Genomic DNA, 15,951 nt, shown 5'->3' on the forward strand with positions numbered 1-15,951 from the left:
CACAGGCCACTCCCCTTGGGAGGGCACCAGACACAGGGCTCATGGCTGGTGAGTGCTGCTGTGGCAGTGCGAGCCTCTCCCAATCGGGACTGACTGGGCACAAGCCCATGGTAGGCACAGTGGGGCTGGGATGAGCGGGAGCAGCAGGTAGGAGCTGCAGGTCGAGTTGGACTGCAGGTTTTGGGCCGATCCCTGCAGGCCACCCAGAGGGACCTCACCTGTGCACGAAGTCATGCACCAGGCCTCTAGTGTTATAAAAACCTTTACATAGTGCAATAAATTAACAAAACACATTCATATATATTATTTTTGATCCTCACAACAATCCAGTGTGATAGGTAACACCAACTCCATTATTAAAGACAATAACAGCAACAGCCAGGATTTTTAACTGTTTACTATGTGCTCAGTGCTGTGCTAAGGGCTTGGCCTTCACCTTACAGATGAGGAAACTAAAGCTCAGAAAAGAAAAACAACTTACTTTAACCAACTTCATTGGTAATAAAAAAAATACCAGTTAAAATAACAAATTGTTTATATGTTATTTTATTCATTAACAATAATTGATGTCAGCAAGGGTGGAGAAAAATTAAAGAGGAAAAACAAGTATTATTATAAACTACCGGTGGGAATGCAATCTAAAATCATAAAAAATATTTAAAATGGATATATTTTTAAACCAGTAATTCACTTACAGAAATTAACCCCCCAAAAATAGAGATATTCCTAAAAGTTTATATAACAGATGCTCAGCCCAGGGAGATTAACAGTGAAAGTTTGGAATAGTCTGAATGTTCATTTATGTTATATTCATTACAATGAAATACTATGAAACCATAAAGTATCATATTCTCAAATAATATTTTTAAATATACAAAAATTTTCCCAAAATAACTTTTAGTGAAAAGAACAAATTAACAAAAGTTTTCCTATTACAGCCCAATTATTATGGGAAAAATACATATATAGAAAAGACAGCAAGAATATACTACACATTAATAAGTGTCTCTCGGCAAAATAAATGAACAAACGAAACAGAAACAGACTCATTGATACAGAAAGTAGACTGATGATTGCCAGAGGAGAGAAGGGTTGGAGGGCTGGGTGAAAAAGGTGTAGGGATTAAGAACTGCAAACTGGTAGTTACAAAACAGTCACGAGAATGTAAAAAAAGTACAGCATAAGGAACATAGTCAATAATATTGTAATAGCCCTGGCCCGTTTGGCTCAGTGGATAGAGCATCAGCCTGTGGACCAAAGGGTCCCGGGTTTGATTCCAGTCAAGGGCATGTACCTTGGTTGTAGGCTCCTCCTGGCCCGGGCCCTGGTCAGGGCACCTGTAGGAGGCAACCAATCGATGTGTTTCTCTCACATCGATGTTTCTCTCTGTCTTTCCCTCTCTCTTCCATTCCCTCTAAAAATCAATGGAAAAATATCCTCAGGTGAGGATTAACAAAAACAAACAAAAAATAAATAAAGGTGATTAAATGTTTATAAAAAATAATAATATTATTATTATAATTATGTACAATACAAGGTGGGTACTTAAAATAACCATCGGTAGACCACTTTGTAAGATATATGATTGTTTAACTACTATACTGCATACCTGAAATTAGTAGAAAATAATATTGAATGTAAACTGTAATTGAAAAATAACATTAAAAAATATTGCGTCTCTAGGTAGGATTATAGCTGATTTTTACTTTTTATTCATAATTGTTTACATGTTCTGACTTTTATAAAATGAATAAATATTATAAATATAATTAAGGTTTTTCAGCTAATAAGTGGTAGACCTCAAATACAAACCTAAAACCTCTAAATATGTAAAAAGCAATCTTCATTGCTCTTCAAGGTCATGACTAGCAGGATAGTAAGGAAAAAATAATCATATTCTCCTTCCTCTAATCCAGGGCCAAATTATTCTGATACATATATACCTACCTGGATTCTCCTTCATCCTCCACATGTTCACAATGGACAGAGTTGAGAGCACTGACTCTCTTATAATCTTGAGGGGTCAGATATAAATATTTGTATCCCTGTGAAGCACAAATAGTTAACTCATTATCTGCCATCACCACATAACCAGAAGACACAGCAAAGCATGCATAATGCAGCTTGTTCCAAAGCTAGCTTTAAATTGCCACATCACTTCTTAGAGTTACTGTCTAATAGATTACTAGCATAGACAGTTCTCCTTTGAAAGATGGAAGTGCCTATTTCTCCAGTCACTGACTGTCTGTCCTTGAAACAAGATGTCTTGTAGCTGCAATGCCAAGTGTATTCCATTTATTTCATTTTCACTAGGGTTAAAGGGTCACTTTCTGATCTCTAGTGACATCTCTATTAAAGACATAAACACAAAATTAAAGAATTATGTGAATTACTATGCTTCACTTTCTCAAATCCATAATATCATAAAAATATAAATGGGTATGGGATAATTGAAAGAATCACAATATTAGATATTCAATATTAAAATCAGAAGTCTATGCAGTGCTAATAATAAGTAACCACTGAACTCAAGCCTTTTGCTTTTTTAAATAAACAACTCCTAATGCCTATTTACATTTTAAAAATTATACTAATATTTCATAATTGATTTACTTTTATACATACAAATATATACTCACATACAAAGTAGAGTTATATGATAGTGTGTTTAATTTAAGTGAATTAGTCACTCAGCCACAAAAAAAAGTAAACAGAGAAAAACATTTTAAATACTTTGAGAAATTATGCCCACCATTTAACTCAATGAATTAGAAGCTACATTTAGGCAGACACAGTGAACATAATATGGAAGAGACATGAATCTGCCATTGATTTTGCATGACTTATGACGAGAACACTTTGTAGCACTGAGTATCATTAGTATGCCAGTCAGCATATATTTATTGAGTGCCTATTATGTGCAAGATACTGTTCTAGGCGAAACGGAAAAACGGAAACGAACAAAACAGATAAAAATTTCTGGCCTTATGGAACTTACCTTCTAGTAAGAGAGAACACGTACAAACTAAATAAGTAAAACATAGATAATGGGAATAATGTTTTACAAAAAATAAAACAGAATATCACCAAAGAAGACTTCACTGAAAGTGTCAGTTGAGCAAAGACCTGAAGAACTGAAGAAATGAGACATGAGGATATTGGGGGAGGGAGGGGAAACATTTTAACCAGAAGGAACCACAAGTGCAAAAGTACTGAGGCATGAGTGTGCCTAGCGGGTTCAAGGTAAGTATTTGTATGCTAAAGGGGTAGACCCAGTAGAGAGGGGGAAAATGATGGTACAAGAAGCCGGGGGGAGGAGGGAAGGGGGAGGGAGGGGAGAAATGTTGATCTACATCTTTAAGTTGGCAAGAAGAGAAAGGATCAAGTGAACAAGAGGAGGGATTGGCCTTAGATAGGAGCAGGGACCATTCTCCCAAAGTACAGGAGAGACGATGGAGAGTAAGGGCACAGATGCAGATATGTGGGAGCTTGTGGAAGCTGTCTTCAAATTGCTTCTGTTTTTTGTTTGTTTGTTTTGTTTTTCAGTAAATTGGACAGCAAGGTCATCAGCTAAGAGTGAGGATGGGAGAAGGTGTTAAAGGTTTGAGGAGAGAGAAGAAGATGCAAGACTATCATTCAAAAGGTTGGTAAACTTGAATTTAAAGACCAGTCAACAGCACTTTGTATTTTTCTCTATCAATGTTCAGCTAAGTAGGTGCAGGTATGGGAGTAGGTGGAGAGAGCTGGATTTAAACAAGGGTTGTAAAGCACAGAGTAAGCAGAATGAAGACAGAAGCCAAAAAGTTGAGGGTGTAGGAAAGGTGGTACCTATAATGTGATTATAATAAGTAACCTATGATTGACCTTAGAATTTAAGCTGGATAGAAATAAAATGAGGATGTAGGAAGAAGTGAGTAACAGATGAAGGGTAGTAGGATTAATGGTTGTAGGTCCTGGTGGGTTCAAAGGATTGCTGGACTTGGGTACTGAAGAAAGTGAGCTGCAAAGATAGGATGGAGGAGTGGCAAAGAAAGGGAAGCTTGAAATTGAGATTATGGGAATGAGAGGCTAGGATGTCCCAGCAACTAAAAGAGGCAAAGGTTGAGAGGGAGTGACTAAGGTTGGGGAACACTATAATAAGCAGCAGTGGCGGCAATATGGCACAGTCTGATGACACTGGATTCAAAGACAGAGGTTTTCAGAGAGAAAGGAGGGAAAAGGGTCTGGAAATAGCAACGAGGCACAAGGAAGACGCTGTTCCCCTTCCAGGCTTGAGAACACAAAAACAGAGAAATCACTCAGTTCCTAAGAGGGCTACAAAGGAAGCAGTGTATTTAAAGGACAGGCAGGTTTTAAGTAGAATACAGGCTGGAGAACAATAAGAGAAGAAGCTGAGAAGGGATGTTGCTGATGACTGACCATAAGTCCCAGAAGCCACAGTGGAATAGTTTAAAGACAGACATTTTTTGTATAGCATGTCACATGCTAACTACATACCTACTATTTCAAATAGTGTTCAACCAGAAAATCAGCAATATATCTTCAGAGATGGAGGAAAAACCAGGTGAACATATTGAGAGACAATTTGTTTCCAACATGGTTCACCATCAATACTGGCTTTCAAATTTAAACCTCTGCCTCTCCCCCACCTCTCTACACCTGTACACACACATATGCATAACCATATAGTGTCATGAAGTATTATTTTTCCTTAGCTTGTACCTTGTAAGGATCCTCAGGATCTACCCAGGCCACATGAAACATATGACGGATTTCTTCCGCCAATCCAATTCTTGCTCCACTGTTGGCTGCTACATAGATGCGTGGGATACCCTCGGCCCTGGCAAGCTCAGAAGCTCTGAGAAACAGCAAATCCTCCTGGGGCCCAAAGGACCCAATTCGGTATGTGATGTCATTGCCAATAACAATGATATCTCGGCCTTCTGGATACTCAGGACTTTTAAGGGTCATTTTCCAAGCCACCATGCCAATCTGCAAAAGCAAAAACAAATAAATAAATACGAGCTTCTTACATGCTGATTTTCTTTGTGGGTTCCTTGAAAGCATCGGACACAGCCTTCATGTAGATATGCATACACATTGCTAAAGAGCCAAGCTCCCTGTGAGAAACCAGAACACATATTCTAGCATATTTCTTTAGATCATGTTGAAACAGCTGGTTTCCTGTGTATTTCAGTTATCTCAATTCCATCTTTGGGCCTGCTCAAAGAGGTAAAAAACAAAACAAAAAAGAAACCAAAGCCAAAATGTACTCAGAATCCCTGTGGAAGAATGCCATGGCACTGGGAATGAAATCCAGAACTCCTGAACTTACTACATTATCTACTAAGACACTAGTTCATTTTTCTTTCCTTTTCTCTTTTTTTTTTTTTTTTTTTTTGAGATTCTTTCCTAGAAATCTTCAACATAAGGAAGGACAGGAAGAGGATCACCTCTCATGGACTGCATAACTTTTGTGATTTCTGCATCCTTTTACTGTCCTCTAGCATTTGGTAGGAACAGCAACATTTTTCACTGGCTTGCTTCAGGTATCTTCCATTTCTGCAAGAATGTAATATAGCTCCGCATCGCACTCCTGTGAGCACCTCTTGTCACTTTCTTCCAGAACCAGAAAACCAAAGGATGCAAGGAACTAATCTCTTGCTGCACTATGATCTATGTAAATCTCTGCTCTCTGTTCAACAGCATCTGACCAGCCACACAAATAAATGATATGACTTAAAAGGCAGGGGTGACATGTCTCTTCCCAAATCCTCACAGCCCTCTCCTCTTTTAATCTCCTTCTATATGAGAACTAGTCAATCCTACTACTTGTTTATTCGCTAGTTCCATTTCTTTTCTGTTCACTCACATTCCAGTTACAGCTGCAGTTTTTCATGTCTGCCTGTCTGTTTCCCTATACCTGGATAAAGGATGTTTTCCATCCCCCCTCCCATTTCTATCTTCTTTCCCTTCCCACCCCCAGTACTCGCCCCCAAACACAAAGCCCTCCAGATGAGCATCCCTGGTCCTGCCTAATGGAGCCCAGCCACATCTGCAGCCATGGTCCCTCATCCCCAGGCTGCTGCATTTCACCTCATTGGGGAGCCGGCCATCAAGAAGGACCATTAACAGATGTAAATAGCAGCATCCCTGGAAAGCCACATGCATCACCCAGACTCAACCGGGCCAGTGATCATAAGCTCTGAGTACACATTCCTCAATCCAATTGCACATCCACCGTAATCAGGCTGGTTGAAGCTTCCCACACAGCTATTTGTGATTCTCGGCACTAAGAAATATATATATGAAGCACCTACAGATGAATATAAGCTATTTAAAGTATTATACCATTGGCAAAATACAAATCAAAAAATGGATATAACACACAGAAAAAAATCCAATCACCTTCTGAGATCAGATATTACTCTATCTGCTCATTAAAGACAGAAAGGAAGGAGAAACAGATAATCTAAAAAAAATAGTACAGAGAAACTCCAAATATCAGGGTAATTTTGGTCATGGTTTTAAGAAGCTGGTTAATGGAACACCTGTGTGGGAGAAATATTTTACCTGCTTTCTCACGTGGCCCTCTAACCCAACATCTCTTCTGTTACTCAGGAAGAAAAAGCTATTTTCTCTAAATGCATCTGTAGTTAGAAAGACCCCATTTTACCCCAAATTTTGTGATATATTAACCTTAGCCACCTAGACCAGAAGCAGCTTAGATGTAAGCCCTGAAGAATTTCCTTCAGCATTTGCATGCTAATGCAAACATTGTGTCTAGGTGGCACTGGGCAGGCAAATAATACTCTTATCTTTTGTTATTACCTGGGGACTCTAACTGTGTCACTCAGGCAGTCAGTTCAGCAATTGGCCAGGTCATTATGCTTGCAATATTGACTTCTAATTAGGTGTCAACCCAGCAGCACCAAGAAAACACTACTCTTTATCAATGTTCTTTCCAAAGTTAATTCCCCCAGATGGATGATCCCCCTTTCCCCTAAAACTGTACCCTTACAGAATGGGGAGTGCTAGCCCAGTCTTAGCATAGTGAGATTCCTTAGTGGAAGAGATAAACATCTAAGAAAGCACCTATTGCTCAATTTACATTAAAATTTAGATATTATTGCTAATCAAATGATAGGTTGTATAATGGTAGCATTGGCTCTGAAGTCAAACAAATGCATCCACACCCAGGCCTTATCACTTATTAACTGTGTGTCTTGTGAAAATTACTTTATTGTGCCTCAGTGTCCCCATATACAAATTTAATAGCACCTATAGGTTTGATGTACAAACTATTAGAATTAGCATTATGCAAAGTTTTTTTCCTTTCTCTCTTCTCAACCTATCTAAATCTACCCATTTAAAAAGGTTCATTCAAATTCCATTTCCTTAGTAAAGCTTCCCCTAGCCTAAAGTGACCCCTTTCTTCTCTGATCTCCTACTAAGACTTTCATATAGAGAATTTATTTGATAATTAATCATATACTGCCTAGGACTGCTTTGAGCTTGCCAGTTTGAACCATTATATCATCTCTAGTGCCTAGCAGGGTCTCTACACATAATATGGGAATAATAAATATTTGTTCATTCCATAGTCATTTCATTTTTAAAATGATACTTGGAAAACAGTCATCACCAAAGGCTTAGAACATTGTCCATATCTCTAGGGATCATAGAACAACAGTTCTAAACATTAATCAACTATTTATTTTTTTAAATATCAAGAATACTAGTAGCTACCATTAATCGAACATCTATGACATGCTATACTATACTAAATGTTGACCAATATGATCAACATTTAAAAGCTTAAAGTTAAAAGTTTAAGTTGGGTATGTCAGCCTGTGTTGGTTCAAATCTCAGCTTTATACTAGCTGTATAACCTTGGACCAGTTATCTCACTTGGTCCAGTCTGAATTTTTCCAATTATAAAATGGGAATAACAGTATCTTTCTGGAGGGATTGTTGTGAGGAACACCACATTAGAGTAGCACAGAGACTGTCTTATAAAAGTCCTCAAATAATAGCGATTATTATCATTAACTTAAAAGCAGCTGTTATTATTGCCATGAGAAAACTAAAGCACAGAAAAATTAACCATTCCTTATAGCTGTTATGAATTAGCTGAAACACTATGAAAAGATAAGTATCAACTATAACACACATGCATGTCATTGAAACCTAAATGCAAAATATGGTTTCCTGGACTGGATCCTGGAACAGAAAAAGGACATTACCGGAAAAACCCGGTGAAATCCAAAATGAGGTCTGTAGTTTATTGAATAGTATTGTACCAATGTTACTTTCTTAGTTTTTATAATTATACTATGGTTATGTAAGATGTAAACATTAGGAGATGCTGGCTGAAGGGTATATGGGATTCTCTGTACTGTCTTTGCAACTTTTCTACAAATTAAAATATATTAAGACAAAAAGTTAAAATAATAAATCTCATCGTGAAAACTTTTTTGAAGGGAAGTAAATTGGGTAGTGAAGTCATTGCTATTGATTTGGACTGCCTTATGAAGACTATAAATAGCATTTAAAAATACCCACGATGTAATAGTAAATGTGAGGAAGCAGTGTAACAAAATTGTATGTATACTACAATAACAAAATAGTAAAGGGCACAGACTCAGAAGCCAGATTTGGAGACCATAAATCTAATAGAATCCGACTCTGCCAGAATAGAGATTTAGTTTTCTTTCCACATAACCTTAGGTAAGTTACTAACTTCTATGCATTTCAGTTTCCTTATCAGTAAAATGGGGGAATAATAACCTACTCTATAAATTTGTGAGGATTAAATACATGGTAAACCTTAGAACAGTACCTGGCACATAGTAAATGCATAGTAAATATTACAACACTAACTTTTTGTGGGGGGAAAACAGAAATAAAGGACATAGCAAAATGAGATGATAGTTATTTTAGGATGATGGGATTGTGTGTGTGTGTTTTTCCCCATTATCCAAAGTTTCTTTAATACGTTTGCATTGCAGTGATAACTTAAACATTTTATAAAACAAAAATGTAATTTAAAAAGGATACCAAGTATCTCTTCACTGGGTGAAAGGTACATGGGAATTTATATTATCATCCCTAGTGTACGTTTAAATATTTCCGTCATTTAAAAAAAATTTTAAGGGGAAAAAAATCTCACCAAACTAATGGAGTTTCATATAAGAACTGACTCTAAATTTTAGCCATACTACAACACAGATCATATTTTATAATGACAGAGAGATATAAACATATGAAAATTAAAAACCAAGACTCACCTCAAAGGGAGAAGAATATCAGGAACTGTCTTCGTTTGCTGGGAATATCATTTCACTTTTTAAAAAAGGAAATGTTCTACAGTGATGTGGTAGAATGCAAACATATGTATATATAGGTTTATACAATATTAATATCTCTACCTGAGAAGTAACTGCTTCAGTGTTTTTCTGGTCTGATGGTTAAATACATATTTATGCTTTAAAGTCAATATTTGTACACCAGACAAGAACAGTGCCTATCAGCTAAATACATATTTAGGACTGTACCACATGTATTACAAACATGCACTAAAATCGAAAGCTTCTATTTATACAGAGCCTTTCATCTTGAAGGGGGCTAAAGAGCTTTACAAACATATGTACATAAAGGGACGTTTGCACTGACAGGCAGGCAAGGTACCAATCCACCACTCCCCTATTTCTTCCAGCAGACTAGAGAGGAACACATGGTGCCCACAGCTGCAGGCCTGTAACAGCTGCACGGACAGGGAACACAATGATCCACGTTGCGATGCGCAGTCACTGAAAGAGGGCTTCGATTTGAAAGCAGCAATTGCTCTCCTCAAGTGCAGAAGCACCACAGCCGCTTCCAAATTTGTGTTTTTAAATTATTCTCTACCAAACTCAACTAGCTAATCACTTGACAAAATGGAATTTGATACTGCAAATGGTTTCTGAATGCAAAATACTTCCTGTCTGATGATGAAAACTAGGTTGAAAAACGCTTCTTCCTGCCCTTGTTAGATGTAGAGAGAGAGAAAAAAGGGTCACAATATTCAGGAGAAATGGTTCAAAATATTCCATCTAAGAATAGCTTTGTCTCAGCGGATGGGGTCATTACTTCAAAAGACAGTCATATTCCTCCCACCCCCTCCCATTTAACTAGGACACTAAGTTTCTTAGTCAAATTACTTTATATAGAGGGGTCTATCTATATTATCCTATATAATAAAAGGCTAATATGCAAAGAGACCAAATGGCGGAACAAGCGAACAACCAGTCGCTATGACATGTGCTGACCACCAGGGGGCGTGCGTGGAACATGGTGGGCTTCGGCAGCAGGCAGCAGAGCTTGGAACATGGCAGGCGTCAGCCACGGCGGGATGGTGGAGGTGAGCAGGGGTGCCAGACCAAGGCAGAGTGCCAGTCCCTGTCATCGGGACGAGCCTCTGGTGGTTACTGAAAATTCTTTGCTCCCGCATGCCGCAGTCCCGCCCGGTGCTCGCACCCGCTGCCGCTGCTTGCCCCGATTGCTCGGTGCCGTCAGTGGGCGCAAGCAGCGACTGCAGGCCCCGATTGCCCCTCAGGGCTTCTCCACCTCCCCTGCTCCTGAGGGGTGATTGGGGCCACAGCTGCCGCTGGCACCCACTGCCTTCGACAGCCCCACTTGCACCTGCTGCTGGTGCTGGCCCCAATTGCTCCGTGCCATCAGCAGGTGCAAGCAGGGCCTGCACTGTCAGCGCGTGGGAGCAGCAGGAGCAGAGCTGCCAGCAGACGGGACTGGGGGCCGCGGTGGGAGGGGCCGGCCTGGGGTGCAGAGAATGGGCCGAGACCTGCCCCTATGCCCACCACAACCTTGTGACACAGTTCCTTTCAAGGTGCACGAATTCGTGCACTGGGCCCCTAGTATATACATAATGGAGATCTGATACTGGAAATTGTGCAATCACTATAAAAGCATACACAAAGTACAACAATGTGATTAGGAATATGACACTCACTGATTTTTACCTAAGCCCAAGTTACCTTGTATATTAACTGAAAAATAATAACCAAAAGATATTCCATCACCGAATCCCCTTGTGGTGGCTTCTCTCTACCTCGCACATTTTTATGCAGGTGACACCTAGTGAAAAAGCCACTTCAGGACTAAGGGCTAAGGAAGCAACAAAAGGGCAACATGTAGCCACAGGGGGCTGGCTGTAAGGGAGAGTGAGTGCATAGTGCAGAATGAGCTTCTGACTCAGGCTCTTGGTCCAGGCGGTGTCAGCAACTTCTTTCCCCAACTGCTGCCTTGCCGAGGCACTGACTAACCAAGTGGTTCTAGTCACTACTGCCAATTATGTTTTCATTAATACAGCTATAAATCGTTGGAAAAATACTTTATTTCAGATGATTTTTGATAATAGAATGTTCTTAGCTATTAGCAAGTTTCTTAAGGTTAGGGTTATCAACCTAAACTAATTAGCTTAAAGCAAAAAAGGGATACGGACCAAAAGGGTTTCTGGGAATAAGCTAAGGAAAAACAGAAATAAATATTTGTTTTCCTTCTAGAATTTCTAAGGAAGAAAATATTTCTTTGGCCACCATCTGATTCTGGAATAAACACGTGCCAAGTGAGGGAGGAGGGAACGGGGAGGAGAAAGCAGAAGACAACAGTCTTATTTAACTGTTTTTATGTGGGCAAAATGATTTGTGCCACAGTATTTCCATAAGAAGTGGGACCATTATTTTCCTGTAGAAACACATTTGGTTTGAAAAGTATCACTGGACAGGACGTGAAAATCAAACCGAATGAATTATTCACAAGCTCCGATCAGAGGTGATCATTATTTCTGATGCTCCAAACAGTGATTAGGATTCTGCGCTGAGATGTCATTTTCTTACTGAGTAACACCAGCGATATAGAAAGACATTATCTATCTATCCATATATGTATTTTTTTCTCCTGGGAGGACTTTGGTTTAATGTTACTATAACAGATACTAAAAACATGATAATATTAACCTTTATTCTGATGGTGCCCATAAATGCCATTAGTTTGACACAAAGTGTCAACACTAATTATGACCCAAAGTTAACACCAAAACTGATATCAACATTAATTGTACTATCAGTGTGAATAGAATGTGCAAATGCACACATACACACATTCACGCACTTTCCAAAGCTGCTGTTACTACAAAATAAAACAATATTAAGTTCAATAAAGAAATCTGAAGAGAAAGCTAAGGGACAAAACAATATAGGATTTTGTTTTTAAGGATATAAGAAGCATCCATCAACTTTAGCTATGCTGTGGGAAGCAGAAAAGAAATAGCATATCTTTGCCACGATTGTCTTTCTTGTATCTATCGCCTCATTTTAGGTTCAGTTGTAATAATATAAAGGTTAGACTGTGGCTGAGATGTTGCAGCTTTACTTTCCATGCTAAAAGTCTAAAAGTTGAGTTTTTCTGGCAAAGCCTCCAGCAGCTATTGTTCTACTACTGCTACTGCCAGAAAGATAAGTATCCTGCAAGGCCCTGGAGCAGCATACAAAGACTCCTAGAATGGCAAGACAATTACCAGAGGGAAAGGGAGCTGGGGGGAGGTAGGAGAGGGTAAGGGGGATAAATAGTAATGGAAGGAGACTTGACTTGGGGTGGTGAACACATAATACAATATGCAGGTGATATATTATAGAATTGTACCCCTGAAATCTATATAATTTTATTAACCAATGTCACCCAATAAATTCAATTTAAAAAATTAAAAAAGAAATAGACTCCTAGAATGTTAGAGCTGAATTGGACCTAAGTATCATTTGCATCATAAAGGAGAAAAAACTAAGCTCCTAGAGAGAAGGAATCTAAACTTGAGTTCCTTTACAGACACAAAATAAAATGTTACCTTTCCCCCCTTTTGTATCCTGTATGGAATATTAAATCTTCACTTTAATTAGATACTATCAAAAATAATTATAATTTTAACCCATGTTAGAATCTCATGGAAAAAAATATACTTAATGAAATATTAGAAAATACTGTGCAGGTGTTAAAAATGTGTATTTTTAAACCATGTAATATTTGACTTCATTTGTGCTGAGAAAAACCATGGTGAAAAAATGTCAATGCCTTTCCATATTGTATTACCTGCTGGAGAGCATGTTCCATTGCCTAGTTTGTATGATCACATAAAAGACCTGAAAACAATTTTCTTAACAGCTGAAAAAAACCTTCTTACATGCTTGTATAATTCAAAAACGGCTGAACAAACTTACCTCAACCCTTCTAAAAACCGATAAAAGGGTAAGAAAAAATATTTTTAGAGCAAAAATTTTTTATCCCAGAGATAACTTTAAAAATGTTACCAAATATTAGAAACAATAATTTTGAACAGGGGAATTATTTCTTTCTGTAATATTTATATACTTGAAACCACATTAATTTTATACACATGCACACAATGCTTTCATAAATATACCAATTTTTACAAAAGCATGCAATGGAGCACACACAAGCCAGTGGTATTTGAGAAATGGGGCATAGGAGTAACTGGTTGATATGGCAATTAACCAATTTGGCCTACGACAGTTCCAGAAGCCTTGCCCATTAGTCATGGAAACGAATGTTGAACTCTGATGCTCCACGCTACACCTCATCCTCTGGTGTCATCTGTTGCTGTCCTGATGTTCATTATTGCCTCTGATTGGAATTGGTTAAAGTTTCTTGACATAGGGCACCGTATCACATCCTTTTTCCGTAAAATCTTAAAATTGGAGATGTATGAAAATGCTGGCAAGCACAATCTCTTGTTTAAAGGCTATCTTGAGGACGTACTTTTGAAAGGAACTGGGGAGCCCTCCACGCATGCTGCATTAGTCACTAATGGATACATTAGGATTTCTCAAAGCCAGTCAAGTTCATTGGGCCTTGGTTTGCTACTAATGAAATGAGTCAAACTCAACTAATCAACCTGATGAGAAATCTCCAACACCAATAACAGTCATTCGGAAGGAATTATAAGGAGAGTATATGCATCCCCAAAGAACAGTGTTAGAAATTCATTAAAAGTAATTCCATGGCAGGAAGAGCAATGTTTCAAAATCAGCCTTAATGTTTCTCTAATAAGGAACTCAACTTTGGTTCTGAGGATCATTTCAGACAAAAAGAAACATTTTAGACATAACTAAATGTGCTCACTTAGAACGAGGGTAACAGAAGAGAGAGCGCACAATTTTAAGTAAAACTATCTTACCACATTTTCCATAATATGTCTCTTACTATACTTGAAATTTCTATCTTACTAGGTACATTCTCCCATCTTCAGGGATAGACTGGTAGCAAGGACCATTAGTCTCTCTGTATAACTTGAACAATCAGTGCACAGACCACGGTCCTGTTTTTCAGAACCACTTTTATCAGGTCTATTTCAGAGTTCACCTTCAGCACACTACAATACAAATATGCCTTTTTCCCAACATATATCTAAAAGACTGACATGGACTCAATTTCCACACCCAGCATGAAAAGGTAAACTGATTTCAAAAGAATGAAACGAAAGCATAGTAAAAATTCAGCCAAATGAGGTTCACATTCACTGAGCTATTCTGAGGTTAAATCGAGTAAAACAATACACAAAAGTCTAATGTTAAACCAGAAACATATTTGGGTTCTGTGTGCAATAGAAATGGTCAACACTTTCCTTATTCAAGCCCACACACATATACATACTCTCTGCAGGCAGAATTTCTAAACATAATGGGTTCCACTAGAATCTGAATCCAGGATAACCCAAGCAATTCCTTTAAGAGTATGGAAAATGTCAACCAAGTGAATTAAGACAGAGGGTAATGGTAGTTTTTCTAAAATAAGAGGTCCTCTGTGTTAGGAAGTCCAGCCTAGAACTGTCAAGATGAATCTACTATTTCTTCCAATCTTTTAGGTTTATATAAGTTTACCAAACATCTTTTCCCTACCCAACTCCTAATTTATTTTATACTCAAATTAGAGATTCCAAAGGATTATAGCAACATGTAAGTAAGGAACAGTATCAAAATGGTAAGATTTGTTTAAGCTGGTCAGAAAATGTAGAGGTATTTGTCCTAACACTCTCCATATTCTTCTGTATGTTTGAAATATTTCATAGTAAAATATTAAAGAGACTAGACATCAGCACACGGTCAATTACATATGGGCAAGGCTGAGCAGTTCTAGAATTCCTGATCCCCAACAGTTCACCTCCAAGAATATAAAACGGAACTAAAACCAAGATACCAGTTATGAAGGCAGCTAGTCTTTAATTTACACTACTTTTTTTTCCCCTCAATCATCCTCCTTCTAAAAATTATTTTCTATCAAAATGTGTACAGCCATGAGGTAAAATTCAACAGACTTCCACCCCAAAGAGTTAAAAATGCAATTGCACATTGTAGGAACATGAGGCAAAGCCTACCAATCCAACTGAAAAAAAAAAAAGGGAGGGTAGCGGGGAGAGGACACTGCTGGATTTGCCTCACCAAACAAGGCAAATCAAGAGGCTTGTCTGAATGCTAAGCTGCAGAGAAGGAAAAACCCTGACACCTAGTGCCCATCGGAAAAAATGAAGCCTTGGAGCCCTTATAATGATCTAAGTGTGGTAGTGTGTGCACAAGTGACCATAAAATTGCACTCAATTTGGAATATACCTATCTCCCAAAAAAAATGCTATGGAAAAAATGTAATACTATGCAAAAATTCCAGTATCTAAAGATCAATCCTTTTTGGAATACACATCTTGTACCTAATTGTTTCTAAACACAGCATCTTCTCCTCATCTCAGTTTTTCATTATGACAGGAGTGATGAGAGGGAATGAATGGGTTCATATTGTTAAAAAGGCCAAGTTCTGAAATAATGAGAACAGGATCGTAATTCCTATCCTCACTAAAATTACTATGAAAGGTGCATCTCTCTCATATCT

At 38.2% G+C, this 15,951-nt stretch overlaps 1 protein-coding gene across 8 annotated transcripts in view; it reads right to left on the reverse strand.

The window, feature by feature from the left end:
- ACACA (acetyl-CoA carboxylase alpha) overlaps positions 1-15,951 on the reverse strand; it is a 249,999-nt gene that overhangs the window by 66,428 nt on the left and 167,620 nt on the right. For all 8 annotated transcript variants that reach the window (XM_080677837.1, XM_080677835.1, XM_080677836.1 and 5 more), the window contains 2 exons: positions 4,723-4,992; positions 1,948-2,045 (listed from right to left, as the gene is read on the reverse strand). In XM_080677837.1, the coding sequence (XP_080533963.1) occupies positions 1,948-2,045; positions 4,723-4,992 (368 nt within the window). The remainder of the gene's footprint in view (positions 1-1,947; positions 2,046-4,722; positions 4,993-15,951) is intronic.

Source organism: Plecotus auritus (assembly GCF_963455305.1).
Source record: "Plecotus auritus genome assembly, chromosome: 7".
Lineage (NCBI taxonomy): Eukaryota > Metazoa > Chordata > Mammalia > Chiroptera > Vespertilionidae > Plecotus > Plecotus auritus.